General features: G+C 48.4%; 1 protein-coding gene across 4 annotated transcripts in view; it reads right to left on the bottom strand.

Moving 5' to 3' along the window:
* Positions 1-25,835, bottom strand: part of NRG2 (neuregulin 2) — a 175,394-nt gene that overhangs the window by 24,072 nt on the left and 125,487 nt on the right. For 2 of the 4 annotated variants that reach the window (XM_074604035.1, XM_074604033.1), the window contains exons 4-5: positions 12,094-12,214; positions 1,054-1,112 (exon numbers count right to left, since the gene is read on the bottom strand). In XM_074604035.1, coding sequence (XP_074460136.1) covers positions 1,054-1,112; positions 12,094-12,214 — 180 coding nt within the window. Of the gene's footprint in view, positions 1-1,053; positions 1,113-1,364; positions 1,442-12,093; positions 12,215-25,112; positions 25,179-25,835 lie in introns of all 4 variants that reach the window. The other 2 variants (XM_074604032.1, XM_074604034.1) reach the window with 2 other exon arrangements.

The following is a 25,835-nucleotide window of genomic DNA, read 5'->3' as shown; positions in this document are numbered from 1 at the left end:
GTGGAGGCAGTGTGGGTCACACAGAGGGACACTGTGGCCGATGTCCTGCGCTGTAACTCTGCCTCCTTTCAGGCCAGTCCTTACCCGGACCGGGATCCCACTGCTGCTGGGACACTGTCTGAATACAGACCCAGGAAAATTATCTGCCTTGAACAGAACAAGCTACAGATGTCTATAAGCGAGGCGGCTCTGGAGACCTAGAGCCTGGAGGAACTGGAAACTAGAAACTGGGAAGCACTAAGTGCAAGTGCAAGTGCATTACACGCACCGAATACAAGGTCAAAGGATTGGTCACTGTAGTTAGGCACAACCCCATATGCAAGGCTGTCCAACCCCTTCGGAGAGACAGGAACATCTCTGTGTCCAGGAGGAACATAGTCTGAGATGCCCAGTCAGCAGATTTAGCCTGTAACCTGCGTGGCGTGGAGGCGTGGGAAGCCCTGAGACATGACTGCCAGGGCTCCAGGCGTGCATGTGTGGCCTGTCCAGTCCTCTGGGTGTGCTCCAGGATCTGACTCCACACCAGCCTTCAACCGTCTCACCTGAACAGCAGCTGATGCTCGGTTTAGCTTCTGGAAACAGAAACGCAAGCTCACCCTGCGGGAATTCTCATTACAGCCCTCGCCGTGATTTGCTCAGTTGGTACAGAGAGACTCACACACCCCCTCGCAGGAGTCATGGGAAAATGTACATCTCTTGCACTGCACAACATAGTCCACCTTGAGCCAGCAACTCAAGCAGATACAGCTTATCACACAGACTGTTCTCACACAGCACACCACATAACTCTGTGTCTTATTTGCATTGTGCATGAAAAGAGCAAGCAACATTAAGTTCAATCAGAAATGAAAGCAGAACCCATTCTAACAAATGGGGAGATAACAAGAGCCCCAATTCTCCTCTTGGACACGATCACAGCTCCTCTTAACGGCCGAGCAGAGCTGGGAGCGCACAAGACAGGATGAGGGCTCTTGGAGAACAGAAGAACCTGCTTTAAGGACACGACACAGAGCTACAACAACCAGGGAGAGAGAGAAGTAGAAAGAGACATACTGGAGAAGCTGACCATTGCGAAATGCTGACATCGGTCTCCTGTGAATTCGATCGGACACCTACCGGAAGAAAGAAAACCAGAAAGGGAGAAACAAGATAGCAAAATGACACCCAAACAGACCGAACTGAGGCCCCTTCTGATCCCTTCCACGTCTCCTATCCGTCTGCTCTCAGCCTTCACCCTTACCTGCATCCCTAAGCCCTAGCCCCAAGCTGACACCAAGAGCAATCCCTGACTAGACCACTCTACATCCACCGCCGTGCCCGGGAGGTTTTAAGTAGTGTGGTGCATTTTTTGTCTTCAAACATACTTTGCTTAGGGTCTGGCATGTACAATCGCAAAGGCAGTTTCTCCAAACATCTCTGTCCGAAGAATCCATTTGGACATCTGGAGGGGAAAAGGGGAGAAATCACAGAACATGTCTGGCACCGTTCTTGAGGCTAAGGTCAGAAATAAAAAGTGCATTGTGATGAATGGAAAAAATAAAGGCTTTACGCGCGTATTTACTCTTCACTTTGCTTTAACCAGGCACCTGCAACGTCAGCATTCCAGCTCTATTTTTGGCCTGAGTCTTCGAACAGCCAACCAAACCCCTCCTTTCCTCCGCTGCCTGCCTCCTTCCTTCTCACCTGCTAGAAGCACCAGCTGGCAGGAAGATCGAGATGGGCTGGATGCTACTTTCAGAGACTCCCCTCGGAGCTGCTATCTAGACAAGACTGGCAAGAGGCACCACAGAGCGGTGAGCAGCTGCTCAGGTGACAGCAAGCGTTGTGTATGGCAAGCGTCTTCCTGCTATTACCCCAGAAGTACCCACAGGACATTCCAGGGAAAAGGGTTATGTTGCGGTTAGAGAGAAAGCATGTGCAGAGTCTCTGTGTTACCAGAGAGAAAAAGACAGAGAAGAAAGCTGAACCGAACAGGTCTCACACGCTGCCCAACTGTGAGGCTCTTCCGACCAACGTTACGTGACGGGCCAGCTCATGGGGCACCGGTTATATATCAGCATGATGCTGCAGTGGCAGGGATGGTGCCTGTGGATGAGGGCCACCAGACATGTGCACCAGCCCATGAGTAAGCTCCCCTGAGCAGCTCCCAGGCTGAGCCAGTTTTGGGAGCACAGGGACCAGGGCAGGGGTGCAGCAGGAGCTGCCGAACCACACACGGTGCAGCAGCCACAGCTGCGGGTGAACCTGGGAAGCGACGGGAGCTCAGCTGTGGGTGGTCAACCGCTTGTCCCCTAGGCACTTATCTCTCTCCTTCACTTCACATCTTTTCTTCTGGCCTCCTTGGACAGTCCCTCAAAGTCATCCCTAGCTTTCTTGAAGTCTCAGCTCTTACCTGTCTGTCCTATAACTTCCTCCCTCCCCAAATGGCTTCTCCCTCCTCCGAGCTTAAGAGAGTTTTACAGCTAGCATCTTAGCGTCTGCTTTCCAGCTTCCCGGGGTAAGTGGGGCTGTAGGCTCTGCGCCTCATACATATCAGACCTTCCTCGCTCTCAGGGGCCACCCACAAGATCGCACTGTCCCTCAGTGTTCGGCAGGCCCCAGCTGGTCAACGAAGAAGGGACTGAAAGAGACCTCAGCAAAAAGGACGTGGACCAGAGGCCCGGGACTGAGGTGAATGGCTTAGCTCCCTGTCGGTCCATGGCGAAGGACAGCAAGCAGCTGGAGCAACCTTGGCACAGTGTCAGACGGCTGGTCCCAACCTGCACATATGGTGGGGTGGAGTGGGGCAGGTCCAGGTCCAGGTCCAGGTCCAGGTCCAGGTCCAGGTCCAGGTCCCATGTGCTCACTGCCAGCCCCGCATGGGCAGTGCAGACCTGACCCTTTCGTGCCTCTCAAAAGTATGCTAACTCCTGTTCCCAGTCTGCAGACGTAGCACAGGGCATGGGGAAGGGATGGCTTTGGTGTTTAATATGACCAAAGCTTTGTGGTTCCAAAGCTTGTTGGCAGTTTAGCTCTGTACTGTTCCTCAAGGGCTATGGCAGCATTTGGCGCTCTTGACAGATTTATGTTTAGATGGAGCGTTACAGATATGCAACTCCAGTGGCAATGAAAAAAAAAAAAGTCAAGAAGAGAGATTAATTCCTATTTCTCTCTACTTGCTTAAGGGAACACAGGTTTTTTTCAGCAAATATTTAGCTCACTTGGGGGGAAGAGGTAGAAATTAGGGAAGTCTTCCCTATTCATTATGTCCAGAAAACCTTGGGTTTTAATGGTTCTCCCTCATCATGGACATAGACTGATCTGGGCCAGCAGGTGGGAATCAGAACACGTGAGGGAGTGCTAGGGGCTCTCAGCAGCCGCACCAGCTGTACAGACCATGGGGGCACCAGCCCATCTGTCAGGCCTGCAAGGATACAGACTTCTCCGAGCTGGAGGGCTCCTCTCCAAATGGGAGAGGTGAGAGTCAACTGAGGTCTGGGGAAGGACTTTAGGAGGCACCAGGTGGCTGGGCACGAGGCAGGACAAGGTATAAAGATCTCCTGACGGACATGGCTGGTGCCATTCCCCAGTGCATAGATGTCTAATCCCTGCCTGGAGACCTGCATTAACACTCCCGGGGGGGAAGGCTGAGGCATTTGCTGACACACTGATACACCTCCTAAAGGAGACCATCCACCTGTGGGACAACCTGCTGGTACTCCAGAGGTAGCCTGACCCTCAGTGCTGGATGCTGGATGCCTACAGGGGACCTGCAGGTACACCTCTGAATCCAGCATGATTCAAAGAGAAGATATTGCCCATGAAAGGCTGCATAATCTCTGCATCCCATCTACTGTCCTTCTCCACCTCAACATCTCCACAGCTCCAAACCTGTCCATCTTTCCCCTGAAGAATGCACTTCCCGGTTCTCCAAGGCAGGGTGCCCCGAGTCCAGGGGACAGTTCACCTGCTGTCCCTCTCACAGAAGAGAGCTTTGGAAGACTTTGCACGACTGAGGTGGCTTTGGTGCTTGATTTCTTGCTGGTTTTCACTGCAGTTTCGTTAGGTCTGCACTGAGGAAAAAAGCTCGTGCATCCTCACTGCCCATGACCAAACTTATTTCTGTGCTACACAGCATCTGGCTTTTGGGACCTGAGCTAACACCTCCATGAGGGAGTGTGCTGGGCTATTTCTGCACCCCAAACTGCTTGGGGTGAACTTCAGGGCATGGCTCTGCATGAGGCTTCACTGAACTCCCTCGTCATACGCTTAAGTTTCTCAATATCTAAGTCGCTTTTGAACCTGGAGATTTGACTCCATGGTCAGGCAAATATCTTCAAAAAATTCATTCTTGGACATTCATGTTGAAGTACAGGAGAGGGAGACATACCAGTGACATAATTTCAATACCAGGGAGCCCAGACAGGTCCCAAGGAAAGCCCAGCCCAAAGGATTATCATCCCTTTCCCTGTAATGAAGCAGAGGAAGCTGGTGCTGTGCTGGGAAGTGGATTGAAGAAGATGCCCTATTGGCAATCAAAGAGCACAAACCTGAGGCAGTTGGGTGATGCAGACTCACAAGGACAGTCTTCGGGAAGAATGACTTTGGAGAAAACATTGAGATTCCACTGGGGTTTGAACAAGGCCTCCAAAAAATCCTTTTTGAAGTTTATTCTTCACCACTGATAGAGTCGTGAATTTATTCACAGAGTCTCCAAGGGTATCCAGTTTAGCTTGCGGCATGCTGCCCGTTTGTCTGGGATCTGAGACTTCATGTGTGTTGTGAGCACACCAAAGGGCCTCAAGGGTGCTGATGAATGAAGCAAAGGCCCTACCCACCTCAAAAAAGGGCACTTCATCTGAAAGGAGCTAAAACTGTCTCAGGGGCACATCCCCAAGAGGTCAGCCAAGGCTGGAACTTCAGTGCGACTGAAGCTGCATGCCATTAAGGAAAGACTGAAAATTATGTGAAAACTGGTTGAAGGAAATAAAAACCCAGAGAAAGAATTGGTGAGAAGTGAAAAAGCAAAACAGAAAAGTGTCAAAGAAGCTTTGATGTCAAGACAGCTACCATACAGCTCATCTTCAGATCTCTCTAATCAGCCTAGCGTGGGTGGGGAGAAGAGCTTTCTAGACAGAAGGCAGTAGATAACTGTCTTCTCTGGGTCTAGGACAGCCCAGGCTTTTCATCTTTAGTTACTAGTGAATCAGCACTGGGAAAAGTGACAGAAAAGAAGCCTTCATGAACATGAGCACCTTCTGTCACCTCCCAAGCTAGCATACAAGCTACCAAGACACATGTGCCACTCTGGCGTCCCTGGGTCTCGATTCCTCATAAGCAAGGCTGCTGGCAGCAACAGTGACCAGGAGACCTTTGAAAGCATGCAGTGCTCATGGTTCCTTTTCTTCAGCTGTCTCATACTTCTAGGCTGGTGAAGATGATTTGTTATTTATTACTATGGATCCAGATGTAATTCTAGGAAAGAAATTTCCAGCGTGCATGGAACACGAGTTTAGCAGTCTGGGCAGGAAAAGCAACAGAAAGCACCCTGTCTGCATGCAGAATCTGCTGCCTGTGGCAAGGGCTTCTGAGCAGCTCTTCTTCAGTGGCCAAGCATATGGCCTGAGTGATAAACCTGAAAGTTAAGGGTCTTTTAGGTCGAGAGCTATCACCAGATGGTCTTAGATCATGGCGTCCTTCTTCCTGTACATTTGACCCTGGTCAAGAAGTTTTGGCTGGCTATCCCAGCAAAATGGAGTCCCTTCTGCTTTTGAAAGCTCTTGCAGGGTCTACACAGATGGTGGACTATTCCTGGATTTCCTGGTCCACTCACTGGTGTCATGGAGGCCCAACTTGTCTCTCCTCAAAGGCCAAGGGAAGCGGACAAAGTTGAGTCTGTAGGAATGGTCCTGGGGAAGGACAAAGCTGCACCAACCTCTTGCAGACAGCACCTTGTCCCCTCTCTAGCCTGTGTGGAGAACCCCCAAGAATGCCCTTGCGTAACTCCATCCCTCTGTGCCTAACCAGCTGCATGAAAATTAAAAAAAAAGAAATTGCCAAAAATTTACTACTTGCAAATGCCATCAATAAAACCGGTCAGGGATTTTTCTGTCCAGATCCTATTGTTGCTGGAAAATGTCCAATTCTTTTTTCAATTTTGACCAATTCCTTAAGACCTTTTGTTACCCCGGTTTGAAAACATCCACAAAGTTCTGCTGTTGGGTTCAGGATGAATTGCAGTTAAATATTTAAATGGTAAAAAAAATGCAGTAAGATGATCAGTCAAATAAAGAATCTCAAAAAGTACAAACAAAAATGTCTTGAATGACCCATTCCTTTATTGTTTGAAGAGCACTTATTTCTGAAAATTGAAAAAGTTTGACCTTTTGCCCTGTATCAGGTTAATTATTATTAGTTACTCTTAAATAATAACATCATTATCATAATGTTCCTGCTGGAAGCAAAACTTTTTCTGCCCATCTGTTGATCTAAATCTTGCAAGGGTTGGCATATTTCCTTTGCTCCCCCAGATCTTAATTAAAATTCCTAATTCCTAAACTAAAATTAAAATGCCAAATTCGGTAGCTCTCATAATGCAATCCATGTTACAGAAGAATGTGAACGAGCAGGTGCTTCAAAATAACGGGATAAGGAGAAGCTGTAGCAGAAGGACACAATGCACTGATATAAGCTAATGGAGTAATGTTTCAAGCACGTTGCTTATTTGTACGAAGGGCTGAAAAAGAAGACAGTTCTGTCATTGTCCCCTGACCAGTCCCAGATGATCAGGCTCTGGAAAGCCACAAAAGGCTGGGCTTCATAAAATCACTGATGGGAAGAAAAGAAGCCAACCAGAATAAATGCAGAGGCCTTATCCAGAGCGGCTAATCAAGGCATGTTTGCTGTAGAGTAGAGTCCAAACCAGAGGGACACCTACTTCTGGGCTCAGTGAAGACAACAGTGCTCCTCCCACTGAGCTGCAGGAGCTCAGCAGGATCTGTGCTGTTGTCTTCACCGAGCCTCGCTGTTTCAGGATCAAGCTTCCACACTTTGATAGTTCTTAAGGGTCTGCTATATTTATACGTGCATTAAAAAGGACACATTGAACAGGATGCATAGACGGGCCACTTGTACCTGATCTCATCACCCAAGATAAACAGCATGCAAAACCCAAGGAATGAGTCCTGGCTGGTTCAGGAGATTTGGAACAGGATGTGGAGATTTTCACCCCAAGCTCAACACTGTGTGCTCTTCATTTCCAAGGACCTCCCCACAGAAATGCTGACATCTCCATGGCAAAGTGACATACTTGTGGTTGTGCAGCGTGCAACTCGTGCTGACCAAATCAGGAGAGTCACTGAGGGGGGTGGCATAGCTCCTGACACCACAGGAGAGCTGAGCAAGCTGCATAGCAAGGAGGACCACGGCCGTACGAGATCAGCCTGATGTTCAGCACTTTGAATTGTGCTATGAAAAAGCACAGGGGAGCTGTCAATGTGGCTAACCCTTCAGCATGATCTTTCCCTTTTCCTGGGAAAATCTGCAGGAACCAATAATATACATGGAGGACGTAAGCAAATGGGCTTCTAGGAAGTGAATATGTAATTTTGTAATTTGGTGATTTCCATACATCATCTAGTTTAAAAATGAATTGATCTTTTCTCTTTTGCTTTGTTTTGTTTTTTATTCTCTCCTTGACTTTCACTTTTTGTCCAAGGCCCTCCAGGCCCCCGACCTCACTCTCTCACGTAATGCAATGCCGTCAGCCCAAACTCAGAGAGTCTGTTTATCTGCCAGCATTTGTAAATCCTTTAGCATGACTCTTGCAAGCACAACCAGTGCAACATGATGGGGGAGTGTTGCTCTATAAAGCTCTTTAAATCTTCTCATCGCAAGGTCCTGGCCCACGTCCTGGCCCGGGGTACCAGCCACTTTGATTACATCAACCACACAAAAGAGTCACGAAGCGCGTTTAAGTGGGAAGAGAAGGGCTGTGCAGTGATGAGACTTGGCTTTGTTTCCTTCTTTGCTGGGAAGACCCCAACTGTATATAATTTGTGCCAGGAACTAACTAGCAAAAAGAGCATTTCTGTTGCGATACACACGCTAGCACAATCCTGTGGGGCATGGCACCCAGCAATAAAAGATTAGAGCAGCCTCAAACTGCTCTAAGTTGTGCGGAGAACCCAATGGTCTCCAGGACAGAGGCAGACCCAAGATCGGAGGCTGCTAGCCACCCCAAGCACTACGTTCAGCTGGACACAACAAACCAGTCAGCGCTCTTCTGTGTCCCAGCCCAGCTCAAGGTCTTAAGACTTGCTTGTGTGCATCCCTTCGGCAGGCACTGGAATTTGCTCTACTCAAACTCGTCACTTCCCCACGGTTATGGTGAGAAAACGGTCCAACTCATAAGGCCTCTCCGAGCAAAATGGTCTGGAGAAGGGTCAAAAAATTATTCCTGTCAACAAGAGCCTGGGGCTTTTTAATTTACTAAGGCTGTTGAGTCAATTCTGTATGTGTGTGGCTCAGTCATTTCCTGGGTTTATGCCGAAAATTTGTAGAATATCTGAGGCAGATTGCACTTCTCCCATCTAACTTCCAGGTGGTCTGTTTGAGTGTCAGGATAACAGCACAAATTATATCATGTTCAGATTTTCTTTGACACTAGCATGTGTAGAATTTACTTCAAATAAGGACATAATTATAAAAGCACAAAATCGAAAAAAAAGGCACAACTTCTGGAACAGCTCCAAGTCCATTCTGGGCTCTTCCCTGATGAAGAAAACGCATTGTCTAAGGTCTAGCTGAAGTGCATTGAAAAGGATGGAGGAGGTGTGTTTACAGGCAAACAGTTTGTTTCCCAGAATTTGTAAGACCAGGAGGAACACGTTTCTGGGAAGCCTGTAAAAAAATAATAATAAAAGGCCAGCGGCCAATCTGTAACAAATCAAGCATAAACCTCTTCAGGAGAAGAAATCATTTGAGAACCCAGCTACTCTTTTTGCTCCTGAATGCCAGGGGTAACACCTACAGGAAGGATCTCCTATGCTTGTGGACAGCTGAAAACAATGAAATCCACTCCAGGAAGCTGATTACAGGATGGTGGTAGGTTACTGCAGTAGTAGAACACTCTAAAATCTTATTCTCTGATAGCTGGTATTGGAAGGGTGCTGGGGTGCTAGAATCTCCTTAGCACTTGGTGAAGGAGGACCGCAAGCTGGCACCCGGTGCCAGAAGACTCCCCAAGGCCCTGCTGACTCTAATCAAAATAGCGAAGTGGGAACAGCGCACAGAGACATGCATTGTTCCTGGCTCAAGATGCTCATGTGGCTCTTGTTTGATCGCCAAGGCATTTGAGGAGGTTGTGTGCAGAAGGACCTATTGATTTCCTCTATGCGTATGTCTCAGAGGCTGGAGGACCAAGGTTGGATCCCATGTTAGAGAGTTCAGAAATGCAGGTCAAAGCCTGCAGCTTTGCCTCCTCTAGTTTCTCCTCCGAATCTGTACCAATGTGTCTTTCACAAACCACAGCAGCAGGCCTCCTGCCCGGGTACAACGAGGAAGCTGTGAAACATTTCAGCATTTTGCTAGTTTGCAGGCAGGCGAATGTGAAGTCCGTTTATCCATCACCAGTCTTCCCCAAGAATTGTCCATGTTATTGGGAAAGCCATTTTATGGGAAATATTATGTTTAGTTCAAATGCCTCTCCATTCCTCAGTAACTAACTATTGCCTTCTGGAGTCCAGAAACTCTGAAATTATACCACTTCAAAAGCCAGGATTTCTTATCTTCAGTCTATGATTTAATGATAAAAACAAGGAGAATGAACGTCCAGATATCTCCTCAAGCACTAAGATCAGAAATTACTGTTCCGTGTGGAAGTCACTTGAGTCCCTTGGGTTCCTGTTAACACACAACAGTCTCTTCTGGCAGATGAATAGTGACAGCACGGACCTTCAAAGCACCTCCTTTTGGTTAACGCTTTGCTGCCCTTCCTTACGCACCCATTCAATTCCCATCTGGCTTTAGCAATTGGTATCTTGGGACTCATCAGAAAAGGAAATCATTTTACCATCTGCAAGTAAGGAATTAAGGCTTTCAAACTATATGAAATAATTAGGGGTCTGTTTTGTATGGCACATAAAATCTTAATGGAATCCATCACTGAGCTTTCCCTCTGTTCATCAGCTATCACAGCAGCCTGGTTTGAAGGTAGACTGTTTCTTCGCAAGGCTTGAATCACTTTGGTTAAAACAGTCCATCTGCTGAAGACACTCGATAACCACCACTTGTATCCTTCATTAGGAAAAACAGAGCCTTACCATTACAGCTGCATGTGGCAGGAGGTCAGGTAACTCTTGCTATAAGTAGAAAGTGATCTGATTTGAAAAGTCTGGATCTGGATTCAAGTTCTTCCCAAAAGAAAAAGCCTTGAGATCTATGCTTTTGGCACCACCACATTGCTTCCAGATAGAGATTTTGATTCATATGCTCCCCCAGGCTTCAAGGGTTGAGCCCTCCCCAGCATGGAAAGACTAGAACTGCTGGGGCTTCCTAGGGCTACAGCCACACCAGAATAGTGGCTGTGACTTTGATTCATCATATGGAGCGTCCCCCATGTTTCCTATGGGGAACACTGGCCAGATGAATTTACAGGACCACCAAGAAGCCAATGGCAGACACAACTACCCTAAAGCACAGGTCTGTGGTGTACGAGGGCGGCTCTCACTTCGCACTATGGGAAATGTGGAGGACCACAGCATCTGGTTTCTGTCCTATCTGTCTCTTTTCATGTGTGAAGAAGCAAGCCTGGGAGAACTGGAAGATACTGTTCATCCTATGACCTCACCACAGCTGATCCGACATTGGAAAGTGAGAACGCAGCAGATCAGCAGAATGCATTTTCACATGGTCTTTCCCACTGCTCCCTGCCGAAACAAAGGAGTACAGGGAGAAGGAAGGAGTTGTGCTAAGCGTAATCCAGCTCTCAGCCCTTCCAGAAGGGGTGATGGTTCTGTTCAGATGCGTCCTTCAAGGCCTGAGGAGTGGAGGTGTCTAGTGAGCATCACACACCATGCAGTGGCAGTGGTACAAAGTCAACATCCACAGATGTAAATACCTTTGGCTGTGCATCTCCACAGAGAGGTCTCTGGGCCACACAGGGAGAAAATAGTCAGCTCTGGGCTTCTCCAAGCTGGGCACAGTGACACCTGGATCCCCAGGTCTGCTCAGAAGCCAACTGCACCTGCTCAGCAAATGCACACGCAGCGCACCGCCTCATGCTCAATCCGCAGGAGCCCCGGGGCAGGTCCTTTGGGTACCTACATCTCCAGCACTGGCAATCAGACTCCACTTTTCATTCACAGTCCCTGTTAGGCTGTTAGGGTGAGCTGTGAGATGCTATTGGGCTTGCTGGCTGCAGCAGGTTTGAGCCAGAGGTGAAAAGGTCTCACATCCCATTCCACATCCCTTGGACTATGCAGCCCCACTTTAACCCCTCCAAGAAATTCCATTTTAAGCATAACTTAGTATGTGTCCCTGGGGTTTTTTGCAGGTTTTAACACTTGAAGGGGTGGAATAAACAACCCGCAGCCCGGCCACGAAGTGGCAGAGAGTGGTGAAAAGGCGTGTGCGAAACCCGCCTCTGGGCCCGTGAGGTGCAGAGAGGAGAGGTAAGAGGTGGGTCTCGGCAAGGGACCTCCTCCAGTCAGAGAAGGGAGGTGGCTGTGCACTGGGGAGAGACCACCCCCTCAGAGGGGATGACGTGTCAGCGGGGGGCGCGGAGCTTTGACCTAGCTCAGGGAGAGCAAAAGGGCTCCGACCTTCCCTGAAGCTGCAGAGGAGAAAGGGAAGAAAGGGAAAGGAAACAGCCAGGACAAACATATTCTTAGAGGAAGAGTCAGGACAAGTGAATAGTGGCACTCACACAAAAAAGAAAATATGAACCCTCCTCCCCCACCCCCACCCCTGTAGTCTCCCTTTCTGAACCTGCCCAGCTCAAACTGCAATTGCCAGGAGAATTTCAGAGCCACCCCTCCTCCAGCAGTCGCACAGAGGTCTCCTCTCCGCCAGCCAAGTAATTTCCATATTGACACAAGAACTACACTCACTTACTTGCAAGACAGCTGATTAATCCCCTCGATGTAGTAGCATACCCCACCATTGACACAATAGGACTTGGCTGTTTCGTTGCATTTTCTAGCATGCCCGGACCAGGAGGAGAGGGTTGTGGTTACTGCAGGGAAAAAAAAACAAAACACACACACAAAAAGGATATATTGTTATTTCCTTTGTTGGGCAATACTGTTTTCTTAGATGATTTTCAACTAGTTCATTTGCCAAGGTAAAAACCCCAGAGCTACAAACCTCAGCCTGTGCCTTTAGACCCACCTTTACCTCTCCAGGTCCTGGGGCTGCGACTTGACCTTTCCCAGCGAAAGTGGCCAAGCGAGTGAGGAGTTGAGGACACGCCTTCCTCTAAGCAGCCAGCATGTCAGGACCAAATCATATTTTTGGCAAGCTGCAGGGAAATGTGCCCCTTTCCCACCTCTCCTCGCCCCCCCCTCATACATGCATGCAACCCTGCGTGAGCAGGCAGGCGGGAGGTTAGGAGGAACGTGTGCTGCAGCGTCACAGAGCCACGGTGGCATGCTGCTGAGGCCTGATTTGCGTCATGGTACTGGACCAAGATCTGCAGAGGACATTTCATTGCTCCACATCTCTGGGAGGAAATAAGTTTTCAGAGCCAGAAGCAAGTGCCCTCATTGTCCCCGGAACAGTTCCAGCGCGAGCAAGAACAGCTCCATCTCGCCCTCCCCTATTTCTGAGCATTTCTCTCTCATGCCCCAACGGGGCTACCTCAGGAGACCGAGCAGAAGTTCAGCTGTAGAAGTCAGTCAGACCTAGTCTGTGCTAAAAGGGAGGCAGCCAGCATGACTCGAGTTCCGTGGGGTACAGATGCTTTTCCAAATCCAAATCTCTTTACGGAGAAAAGCTTTCCAGCCATGTAAGGTATAAAACCAAAACCGACAGTACTCTGCAGAATTTCACTGCGATTCCTGTCTCTGAATGACTCAGACAAACTCACAGCCCAAAACTGAGAGTCTCCATAGGCCAGGGAAAGGCTTCTAGGAAGGGAAAAACCTTTTGTTAGAGCAATTGATGAAAGTTACAAAAGCAGACCAGCTTTGGGGAATGCAGACCCGTCTTTGCCTAACTGAAAGAAGGGCTGGGCACTCAAAAGTAGCTGCTTTTTACAACTGAATACTTAATCTCATTAAAGATATTCCCCCTTCCTGGACTACCCAGCTTGCTTATGCCCTGACATAGTTACATCTCCAGCAGCGTGGCTGCTACCTACTTTCCAGTGCCCTTCATGTTGTACTGAAGGTTTCCGAGGAGATACCCTCCTCCATCCTGTTTTCCAAAGCATGAACAAACTTCATGGAGAGGTTAGGGACTTCAGATCAGCCGCTGAAGACTGAATACCTCATTGACACAGGATTCGAGGAAGAAGGCTGGAGCCAGAGCCCCAGGCAGGAGCTAGTCAGAACCATGGGAGAGCAAGGCATGCCAGAGCCTGCCCTGGGGAGAGCCATGGCTGCTCCCCGCACCTCGGGCATCCCCCGTGCCCGTCCCGCTTCCACAGCAGGCTCAGAGGCTGCTGCGGGTGCCTGCCCTGCTGCCTCCGGCTGCAGCCCATGCCACCAAAGCCAAGGTCTCCGTTCTCATGCTCGGGCTCCAACCCGGTGCCTGCCAGGCACGTCCAGGCTCTCACAGCTAAAGGAGCGCTCCTAGCATCCTGCGAAGCCGCGCGCATTTGGGTGATGCTCAGCACGCGAGCAACCGAACAAGCTTGTTCTGGCCCTCTTGTTTTTAGGACTATCTCTGACTGCATGGGGTCCATGCCTCTCTGAACAAGGAGTTTGCTCATCAGGCTGTGCACGGCAGGAGCAGCCCGCTCTGTTACCAGCCAACCTTGCTGCTCATTTTGCTTGAACCAATGCATCGTCCAACCCCATTGTCTTCTGTTCCCATAGGGAAGCCAATGCCTTCCACTGTCTGACAGAGCTGGGGCTGTGCACCAAGCGCAGCTATTTGTATGCTTTGCCTTGAATAACAATTGCCTCTGGGGTTCTCTTTCCACAGCTATACAGGGCAGAGCAAGTTGTCCCAAAGTGCTCTGCAAACGAGACATGGCAAATACTTCATCAAAGACTGAAGATGCAAATGGCCCTGGGACAGCAAATAGCTGCTCCCCTCCTAGGGCACGTAATGCCCGCCAACTAGGAGCCAAATGTGCAGAGCAGCGTACGCATACTGGGGTGTATGCTGGGGTTTAGAACAGACCACGATTTGACCAAGCCACCAAAGAAGTCCTTGCAAAAAACCCTCAAATATGAAAACTCCCAAACTTCAGCACTCCCTTCCAGTTAAGATTAATGGGAACTAGAAGCCTGAGTCACTGTAACAGCTTTGTAACAAGTCTGTATAATTTATACCTTTACGAGATAGTAGCACGTTTCTTCTAAGGCCAGTGGAGAGCTGCAGGTTGAGGGCGGAGGAGCTCTGACTGTGTGCGGTGACACCTGGACTTTGTTTGCAAGGCCTCCCCTTTAGCTATTGCGTGATCCAGCCACTTAAACCAAGCCTTAGCACCAAATGCCATTTTTAAAAATGAGCATGAAAACAAAGCCTAGCCTGGCAGCATGCAGCTGTGTCCCAAAACACAAGCTGTGCAGGTGCATGGGAGGCTGCGGGCAAAGATGATCTGATGCCTGGAGCCCCTCTGCTGTGAGGACAGGCTGAGAGAGCTGGGGGGGTTCAGCCTGGAGAAGAGAAGGCTCCGGGGAGACCTTAGAGCCCCTTCCAGTACCTGAAGGGGGCCTACAGGAAGCCTTTATCAGGGAGTGTAATGATAGGACAAGGGGGAACAGTTTCAAACTGAAAGAGGGTAGATTTAGATTGGATATCAGGAAGAAATTCTTTGCTGTGAGGGCGGTGAGCCCCTGGCCCAGGTTGCCCAGAGAAGCTGTGGCTGCCGCATCCCTGGAGGGGTTCAAGGCCAGGTTGGATGGGGCTTGGAGCAACCTGGGCTGGTGGGAGGTGTCCCTGCCCAGGGCAGGGGGTTGGAGCTAGGTGATCTTTAGGGTCCCTTCCAACCCGAACCATTCTGTGATGCTGTGATCCTAAGACAGCCGCTGCCTCTTCGAACAGTCCCCAGCGCTGCCGGGCCAGCACACAGCATGGCAGATGCCGAGAGACGCTCGCAGGGCGGCTGTTGGTTTGCAGTGCTTGCTGGCTTTCACGGTACCTTAAAACCACGCAATGGAGAGATCTGTGTTAAAGCTGCAAGTGTGCCGTCAGATCAGGCAGCACTGAAACTTCATGAACCAAAGCACCGGTGCGAATTGAAAGGCACACGGATGAAGAGCAAGCACAGCCTGCAGGAAGCCATCATCCCTGCAACCATCAAACGTACCAGCTGCTAGCAAGCAAAACTGTCCATCTGGCAAAGTCTCACATCGTAAATTCTACAGGAAAGGATTCTGGAGCGAGCCTTCCCACAGTAGGGGAGGAGCAGAGAGGGAGAAATAAAAACAGAGCCCAGAAACCTCCCCATAGAAAACACCTCAGATAAAAGGTACCCTTTCCACCAGAAAAGGCGGATGGGAAGAGGCAGCGCCATGTGATGTTGTGATACCAGAGTGGATTACAGTGCTGACCAGCTAGAGACTGCATGGGATTTTCATCCCATATTAACAATTTTGTTCCTTTTAAACAAAGAGACTGACGTGAATGAGCCTGGGACATGCATGTTGTGCACTTCTAGAAAGAGGCTGTCAACAGAGCTATGCCTGTCAGAAAAACACGTGGTTGATCAGTTCTCCGAGAAGCATCTTGTTAATGTCGTTATGTTTAAATCCTGCAAGTAATCTGCCTTTTCTCCCAAAGAAGCACAAAGTATTTTAAAACTGAATCATGGAATCATATTACCGTGGTCCATTTGTTGGCAGCAGAGATGTAGCAAAGGCTACAAAAAGAGGCAGCCAGCCCAGTTCCCTGTTGAGAAGAGAGTGTCATGAAATGCAGGCCATTATGAGACTATAAACTGAGCAGTACTGGCCAAACTAAAGCCCTGTCTTGTCTCTGACAGCGGCCAATAGGCGATGCTTAAGAAGAAGATCAGCATGAGCACGCAATGATAATTTTCTTCCGGCCATCAAGGATGAGCAGCTCACAGACAACTTAAATCAGCTGCAGTGTCTCTGCATTTAATAGCCTTTGACGGTTTTCTCTTCCACGAACGGGCCTAGTTGCTGTTTGAACAAATCTAATCTTGCAGCATCCACAATACTTGTGGCAAGAGCTCCAGTGTTATGCACACAGTGTGCAAACACACATCTCCATTTACTTCTTTTAAACCTGCCCCTTCCTGGCTCTTGTATTAGAAAAAATAGCGATCGTCCCCACTCATTTCCCCTGTGCTGCCTGTGGCTTTAAAGGCACGGTCAGCATCTCCTTCCCCAGCCGGAAAGCAATGATCTATTTAGAAGCTTCTTATACAGAGGTTCATCTGGCTGCGGTACTTTTTTGTGCCATCTCTGGTTCTGCTTTCCCCTTTGGAGATGGTGAGTCCAGCCTGCACACAGGACAATTACGTCAGCCTGGTTTGTTCTCTGTTCCATTCATAGTAACGCCTAACGCTCATTTCGAGTTTTGATGTACTGAATACAGATCTTTATATATTATATACCCTGACATTATATATATATATTATCACATATCTACAATAACCCTGAAATCTCACTGCTCCATGGTAACTCCCAAGGTGCCTGATTGCTCTGGGATGTCGCTGCAGCTGGGACCTGTTGTTTGTGAGGGCAGTGGCTGCAACTAGTTTGGGAGCAAGGATGGAGAGACCCCCCCAGTTCAGAGCGCAGCAAAGGGGAAGCAAAATGTCTCACTTAGGAAATGTGCCTGGGTTGAAATGTGGCACCTTTTGACACCACGTGGCTGCGGATCACAGACAAGCACCTTGAAGCATGAGGCCAAGGGGGATTTCAGTGGGTTTCCACCAAACAAGCAGGATAATTCCCAGATTCACAAGTGACTCCCCTCAGTTACTTCATGTTTAGTTGTATTCCCCCATCAGCCTGAGCCACTGGAAATACCTTAGCAAACGTCTAACTGGTCCTGAGTCATCTGCAGTTTGATGACTGATGTTGGTAACGAGAGCTTCATGTACAGTTTATTTGCAGTCATGCGTGTTCATTCACCTCCACTCTAAACGTCACTCAGGTGTGCCTGGTGATCCAGAAACTACTTCCCACGGCTATTTTACCTTAACTGCCACACGGTACCAGGCAGATGTTACTCCCTGTTGGCTGGTGTGGTAGAATAAGTCCTTCATTTGGCCTCCAACACAACTCCTATCCCAAATGGCTTGGAAGGTTGTAAAATTACTGACATAAACGGAGATCTGAATAAGCAAGGGAGCAATTTTGGGTGGAAAGGGGCTCACGTGAAGGCAGTGGGAGACGCTGAGGGGGTTTGTGCAGTAACTTCAGTCACGTACCAACTACTGTACCAAGTACTTCAACGAATTAAGAGCAGGGAACAAGGAGTGTGCATGGGGCAAGCTACATAAAATAAATGGTGAAATTAGACCAGTGGGAATAAGCAAGGGGCCCCTGAGACAGGGGTCTCTGCAAACACACAGGCGAGCTGGTCACAAACCTCCCGCAAGGTGGAAGAAGGCCTGGAGCAGCTCACCCACCATCAAGTCAGAGCTCCAGCTGGTCTCAGTCCCAGGGCTGAGAACAAAGCAGAAGGGAATAAGGAGGTGAGGACGGGGAAAAGAGGGCTGCCTCTTGATGGATGTGATTGCGAACGATCTGGAGCCGCGCTCTGTTGCTGCTGCCCCAGTCAGTGAGGACAGTGCAGCACAAACACATGAGAGATTCAGAGCACTGTAGTCATTCAGAGCGTCTAATTTCCACCACACACCTAGGTTACTCGGGACTAACATCAAGGGCAGGGCAAGAGAGAGGAGAGCCACGGGCAGGGACATTGCCGTGTGGACTTCACACAATCCACCTACACAGAAAGGCCATTAATGATTGTGCATGGATTCTTACACAATTCCTACCGTGCACATCGTTTAGCCTTTGCAGACAGCTCACCAGCCTGTTCTCAGAAATCCGGTGAAATAGTCCCCCTGCAAAGAGTTAATTATTGCAGCCTGGACTATAAATTATTGTTAATTTTTCACAAACTACAGCTACTGTCGAGAAGAGCAGGGAGACAGCGATAGTTTCGCTGATCCTTTTCTTTTTTATAAATAACTTTGACTGGTGGGTTCATAGAGTACAGACACTTTATTCTCTCAATATTTAGACATTCAGTTAGACAGATGAACTCAGCTGGTTGGAGAGTGTATACAAATTGCCTGCTCTGTATATGCCTTATGTACTTACTGATAAAACACAGAAATTCTGAGGTTCCTCTCAACCAAGTTCATTCAACTGCTTGTCAGAAGAACATGGATGAGAAGGTGTCTGGCCAAGCTATTCCTTAGTTGCAGCAGTGTAATCCTGGCGTGAGCCACACTAAATCCATGATTTACACTGATTAATACACTGAGGGGCTGTTGATCCTAACCATTCTCTCTGTGGCAGATTTCTGTATGTCTAGTACGATGCTCTCTTCTCTTAATAAACCTGAAGAGAGTTTGGATGCCCGCTGCTGCTTTCTGTACATAAAATCAGAAGGGCCTGTGCAGACTGCGGCTTGCCTGGCAACAGACTGGGGACTCCGGAGCTAATAAAAATTCTGCTCCTGTGTCTTTATTCATTTGGAAATGGCCCAATATTTACCCCTGCATTTCATTGAAATAGATCCTGCTGGAATTATGTTGCCAGTTCCTGAGGGAATTGTGAGGATCAATAGCTGCAGAATAGAAGTTCATCCCAAAATACAATGCCAGACTACCGGGCGCTCAGAGCATCAGATATTGCTGAGCAAACCAACCCATGCAGCACTCCCCACATCTCCCATCTGCACTGTTCAGGTCTTTCACTGCGGAGCAAGTTGAAAGGTTCCGGAGTGCCAAGGGACTGCCTGTTTCCATAGGACGAGTAGTTATTGCAGGGGCAAAGTCCTGTGTTATTACAAAGCTTCTGGTTGCTCCTGCAGGCTGATCTCTCCAGCTTTATGAAGGAGCCCTTACTACGCTTTTCGCTACCACAAGAGTCCCAGAATGCACGTTAGCACTGCAGCATTTTATTTTCCCAAATCCCCATCATGAATTGTAATAGCGGCAACATGATATTTCAATGAGGGGATTTGTTCAACAATCTAAAAAGCCTTTTGCGGGGCCAGTGCCAGCATGAATGCTTCGCAGGTGGGACAGCGGAAGCCCAAGAAGTGAAGCAACATGCCAGGATCACATGGTGGAGTCAGACAGAGCAGATCCCCTGGTACAGAGCCTCCTGCTTTAAACGTTGGGCTTACCACCTCAGTTCTTCCAGGGGGCATCAGCTTCCATCCCATGCCTATTTTTGCCTGTAGAGTCACAGTGGCCTGTCTTTACATAGCATCTAGAGTAGCAGACGTGATGGCTACTTAAGAAATACACAGTGTGCAAAATAAGCAATGACCGGGACCTTTCAGCAGGCAGGCACAACACAGCTCTGTGTAGACTGTCAGCAAGATCTCCAACAGGTACACCTCAAGGCACCATGCTTGCGTGCTTGCAGGCTCCACTCAATTATCAACCACACCTCCAGTTGTGGGTTTCAAATTATCTGAGCAAAGGCCACACCAGGACTTATTTTTAGTCTAATGTGGAAAACCGGTCTGTCCTCATGGCCCTTGGTCGACTGACTTCTGTCTGTTCTAGCCGTGCTCTGGGCTGGCCGGACACCCTTCGACTCCAAACCAACAGCACCACGCTCCTGTTTGCAGTGCTGCTGGCTCCAGGAGAGCACAGTGCCTTCAGACTGGAGTGACCAGAAATTGACCAGCCAGTTAACATGCAGGTCTGCCATGGCCACCCAGTAAAGGCCATGCCAGACTGGACTTGAGACAAGATTTGGGGGAACAGGCTGAACCTTAATTACACGTCATATCTTACTATGGTATATGCTGAAGCTTCAATTCCACTAGATGTGACTAGATGTGACTTTTCAAGGCCCAGTTGGATGGGACTTCGAGCAGCCTGGTCTAGTGGGAGGTGTCCCTGCCCAGGGCAGGGGGGTTGGAACTAGATGATCTTTAAGGTCCCTTCCAACCCAAACCATTCTATGATTCTATGACTTACAAACCACATCACAGTAAAGACATCACTGAGACACTGTAGTCATGCAAGTCCACCAGGCCTATCTCACCTGGGACAGGGAACGCAAGGAAAACATTTCCAACACCCAGCCATGCTAAGCATTGGGGAAGGTATTAAATGGGAGAGGAGGAGCCTGAATGAGTCTAAACAAACTAGTTGACAAACTAGGTCCAATGATATCACCAAGATGACAGCTATGACATCTGTGGACCTAAACTGGTGTGTGTAGAGTTAAACTTAATTGGAGAAAGGGCTGTTTCACCTACCCTCCCATGGAGATCTCTAAAGAGACTTCAGGGAGGGCTTGTGATCCCCAGCAGTTGAAATAAAGGCCCTAAAAATCAATCCAGAGAGCCTGGCTCTCAGGTGCCTCACATTATCACCGAGTCCTCGTGTTCCCAGGACAACTCAGAACTACGTCTTCTGCTCTTTCTCTCTCTTTCATCTTCTCATTTGATCCCAAAAATTTCAGTGGTGCCCGGGGACAGGACAAGAGGCAATGGGCACAAACTTGAACATAGGAAGTTCCACCTAAACATGAGGAGGAACTTCTTTACCCTGAGGGTGACAGAGCACTGGAACAGGCTGCCCAGAGAGGTGGTGGAGTCTCCAACTCTGGAGACATTCAAAACCCGCCTGGACATGTTCCTGTGTAACCTGCTCTAGGTGACCCTGCTCTGGCAGGGGGGTTGGACTAGATGATCTCCAGAGGTCCCTTCCAACCCTATGATTCTATGATTCTATGATTCTATGATTCTATGAAAACTCTTTCTGCTGCAGGTCATCTGTAGAGTGAGATTAGACAGACCGGCCAGCGCTGCCAGCCTACACAGGTTGGTAAAGTAAAAGCACTCAACCAGATTAGCTAGATAGTGACCCAAAGGGTCCAGCTGAGCAGCTGCAATGATCCACATGTTGGTTTAGAGCACCTGCCCATCACTGGTGGATCCTCTTGTATCCTGACGATATCAAAACCACGCTTCCTCCACCCAGCCTGCATTCTCTTTTTACCCTCCAGACTTCACTTGCTCGTTGAAGTCAAGGAAATAAACTAGAGAAACTAGACCTCAACAGCAGAAAACAAGCAAAAGGGATTATCTGACCTTTTCAGAGATTTCAAAAATTATCTTACCTTTTAAAAATGAAACCCTGATAAGATTTTAGTATCTTTGTCCTGCATAATCCTTCCATCTCAGGATGCTCTACAGATTCCTCTGAACCTTCTTCTATTTTCGCCTCCATCAAAATGTTCCTAAACTTTGACACCGATTCCTATTCTGTTTACCAAGCAGGTCTGTAGCCAGACTCCCGAACCTTGTTTAGCTGCTTCAGGCTGCGCAGTAACTGGATCGCATTACCATTTAGAGTTCTCGGGATGTTGAAATGAGCATAAAGGACCTTTTTCTCTGCATCAGGGCACATGATCAGGTTACCCCATGCCTGCAAGTTCCTGCCTGTGAGCACCCAGCTGCACAACCTTATCCTGTGAAAAACACAAGACATGTCTTATTTAACGCTTTTTCACTATGGATGAAGCTACTGCAACTATTTCATGCTTACTGGGCTCAACAGGAAGACTTCTTGATAAGAGTACCATGCTTTCTTTTGAGCCCCAGTGTTTTCTGAAGAAAGCATCTCTAGGGCTGCTCTGATAATGCTCAGACAAAAGCATATACTCAGAGGAAGGTACAGTGGTACCATGTCAAAATACACAGCATAATGGGAAGACTTTCCCAGACATCAGATTTCCTTTCTGAATCTGGCCCTCAGAGCCTAGCTTGACCATGTGAACCAAAGCTGGTGTTAAGATCAACACTACAGTGTCGATCTTAACACCATCTTAGCTCCACATGGTCATCACACTCCATGGTCCGGCTTGTTACATCTGCTAAATGGCTCTAGCTCATCTGAAGGTGTCCACACCACTGAGTGAGGCTGAGCGGTACCCCATGCCACGCACATAACAAGTAGTGGTGGCATCAGGAAACTCAACTCTCTGTCTGGCAGGTCCCAGTACTCACCCCAAGTATAAGGTTGCATCCACATGGGCTGGAGAAGGACGCAAGGAAGATTTGTATCCAGACAGCTCCCAACATGCAGCACCATCAGATCCCAGATCTCTCCAAGTCTTTGGTCCCAGATCCAGACTGGTATCAGGGCTGTCTCTACACCAGAAAGACCATGAGATCCTTGGGTTTCTCCATACTGTCATGAGATCTGTGAGGCCCATATCAAACAGTACCCCTGTCAAAGGGGTCCTGCTCTAGAGGTCCTTCTCCAGCCAGCCTGTAGGCAAGGGGAACAGGAGCTGGGGGAGAGATCCTACCACACATCATCGTAACAACGTTGATGTTTCCAAGAACCTATGGTACCAACCTGCCTCCTTGCACTCTGTAGCCTCATGTCAGGTGTCAGTTAGGCATGGGAAGGTGCTGAGATGGAAAGCGGTGGGACAAAAAATATGCTTGCAGAGAAAAAAGTTACCCAAGAAAGGAGACAGAACACATTGGAGACCTGGGATGCATTTTGAGTGCCATGTGCTGTGTAAACCTGACTTGTGTCACGGATGCAACAGAGCCCAGAGGTCTGTGGCCACTGGAGAAGAGGAAGAGGAAGGCAGGGATGACTCAGAATGTGGCAAGTTTTGCTAGTAGCTACACTTAGAGGTCGTAAGAAAGGCTTTAACAGTGCTCCAAGGGGAAAATATGTGATATCCCACTCCTTTTCCCAAGACAGGGAAAAGGAAGGCCAGATCATCCAGGAAGGAACTGGGACCTTCAGGAAAAACACTAGTTAGAAACTTATACATCAGGAGCAGCAGGGCTACAGGGGGTGAGGCGTGTGGGGCTACACGGAGTGATGGGGCTGTATCTCCTTGCCCATAGGAACTGTCTGGGACATGGGGAGAACACGGTGAGTTTCTTGAGGTGGAGGGTCTAACACCCTTGCCCAGCCTACCTGGTAAGAAGCCTGCCTCACACTGCGGTCCAAACAGGAGTGACCAAGCGCCATGACCAAGCTGCCTGTGCGAGGCAGTCTCTCCTTTCCCAGAAAAGTGCAGCTACCGCCAAGATCGCACAGTGCTTTCTCACCGTGGTGTTTAAAATCCAGTGGATCATTTACAACCTTTCAGTGAAACAATGAGAGGTGGGACAACCTACAGGTGCCAGACAAGCTTTTGAACACAGACATTGAAAAGAAATCCAAGAGTTTTACAAGAATGGGACACTTGTCAGCTTTCCAGATCATCCCACCTCACAACATCTTCATTACCTACCCATATGTCATATACATGTATATGATAGATCATCCGTAACCACAAAAATCAGGGGGACTATGTGTTATTTAGATAACAATTGAGAGAGATCATAAAAAAGAAACGTGAAGGAAAAAGTCAATTACAACTTTAACTCTGGAGACTTTACCATCTCTTCACATCATGAAGACAAAACCAGACACTCAAGGATGATGTTCCCACAGAGGAAAGAAGTTTTACAAAGGGAGAAACTTCTGTGCAAGCCACAGGGAATTTTGACAGTTTCCTTTCTATTGTTGAATTTGGCTTTTAGTGAAAATAGTACATACGTAATGCAATGTAGCATGGATCTATGCGGGTGAACACAAAGGATAAAGCATGGGGAAGGGTGGCATGGTCATTGCATTAATGGTGCTGCATCGCCGCATGATGTCCCCAGTGTAGTGGAAGGCTAAGCAAAACATGAGCAAACTGTAAGTACAGTTTTCTAATCAGAAAAGCTTTTAAAGGATACCTGGCCAGTCCCTGCTGTGGCTGTAATCAGATTTCCTTTAAAAAGATAAAAGATGGAGTTTTCCAAGGAGAAAACATCCCCATCAAATCTGCAAAGCAGAATTGTTAACGAAGAGGCTCAGCCAGCTGTGCTGTCAGTTCTGGGCGTGAGCAGCTGGAAGGGCAATACAGCACAGATCTCCAAACCACCACCCGGTCCTCGGCTCTCCGGGTGCCTGCTGCTTTGGACGGGATCCTGGTGGGCTGCCCAGTGTGCTGATACCCCATGGGTGGCGCGGTGTCCCCCAGCAGGGAGACACCCTCCCACATGGAAATAATGCCCTCCGCCAGAATGAGCTGAACCAACGGCCGGGCACCTTGTATACGTCCTTTGATTTGTATTTTTGTGTGCCCGTTTTCTACTGCATTTGTGACAACTGAATAGGAGGGAATGCTAAAAAGCTCTTCCACCACTTTAAATCAAATTAAACATTTTGGGAAATATGTTCTTGCTTTCCGGAGACTTGAGGAAAAACGTAATGGCAGCGCACAGATGTATTTGCTGCAATTTTCTTATGACTTATGCTTAGAAGACTCACATATTTTTTTCTTGTATTTCCTATAGCCTCTTTTGGTTTTCTCACCGATCCTTAAAATAAAACACCCAAACCCAAAAAAGAAACCTACAAAAAACCCCTGCTAAATCAAAGTCTGTTAGAAGCACATCTTACAAGTATCAATAAAACCATGTATTGAACAAGCTGGGAATGCTGAAAATCCATCTGCAATTTTAAGTTAGCATGCTCTTCAAGTTATCATTGCAACTGTTACTAACCTCTCCCTCTCTAACACAGACACCAGAAAAATAAATCATAATATTTGAAAGATCTAGGGAAAGATCAGTGGCTTTCAGAGAAATCAAAGAGAAGTAGTGATTAAAGAAGAATCCAGGAGGCAATAAAGCATTTATGCAAAATGTCTATAAAAACAAAACAAATAAGGGGGAGGAAGCTGTATGGGGGGAGTCGGGGGAGAGGTACTTACACTCTTCTTCCATAACAACTATTTTAGTTTCTGAGGCTGGTAAGACTTGTGGTGCTTTCGTTGTTCCTGGGGAAATTAAGGTAAGAAAGTAGTGAACAAAACATCTGTTTTGAGCAGAGAAGAGTGGGCTTAGCTACTGCAGGGAGGAGCACAAGAGCAGGTGCTGCTGGGTGGCGCAGGCTGGGGTGGCGGTCAACATGTTAGTACTGGTTAGAATATGCTCAGGTGGGTAACTGGGTAACAGAGGCAGATAAACGAGCACCACTGCAGGGGACGGCACAGGGCACGCCAGTCCCCTCGCTGTAACGGGCCTCCTGCCATTAGCGTCCCTGTCGTGACAAAAAGGCAGAAATGGCTCAGGATTCACCTGGCAGGTGCTGAGCGAAACTGTGGGAGGTTTTCTTAGTCCTGACGGCCATGAGAGCGCGAAGACGGAACACGACAGCAAGAAAAATGTGGAGTTTAAGAAAAGGTGAGACCACCTGAAGAGCCTCCATCCCACAAGTGTGTGCAGTTCTGCAGCACAACATAACGCTCGTACAAGAGATGGAGGAACGTGAAACGGATGAAGGCCATGGCCCAAGGCAACACGGGAGCCAAGCACATGTAGTGATTTTCTCTTTATAATCCAGGATGCTGGGAAAGTCCAATGTCCACAGCCCACCCAAGCCCGCTGGCAGCAACAGCCCCTTCTGGGTCAAAGCCCCTCACCACCCTCTACAG

The sequence above is a fragment of the Larus michahellis genome, chromosome 11, assembly GCF_964199755.1.
Source record: "Larus michahellis chromosome 11, bLarMic1.1, whole genome shotgun sequence".
In the NCBI taxonomy this organism is placed as follows: Eukaryota; Metazoa; Chordata; class Aves; order Charadriiformes; family Laridae; genus Larus; species Larus michahellis.
The sequence above is the reverse complement of the archived record's forward strand: the minus strand, read 5'-3'. Positions and strand labels throughout refer to the sequence as shown.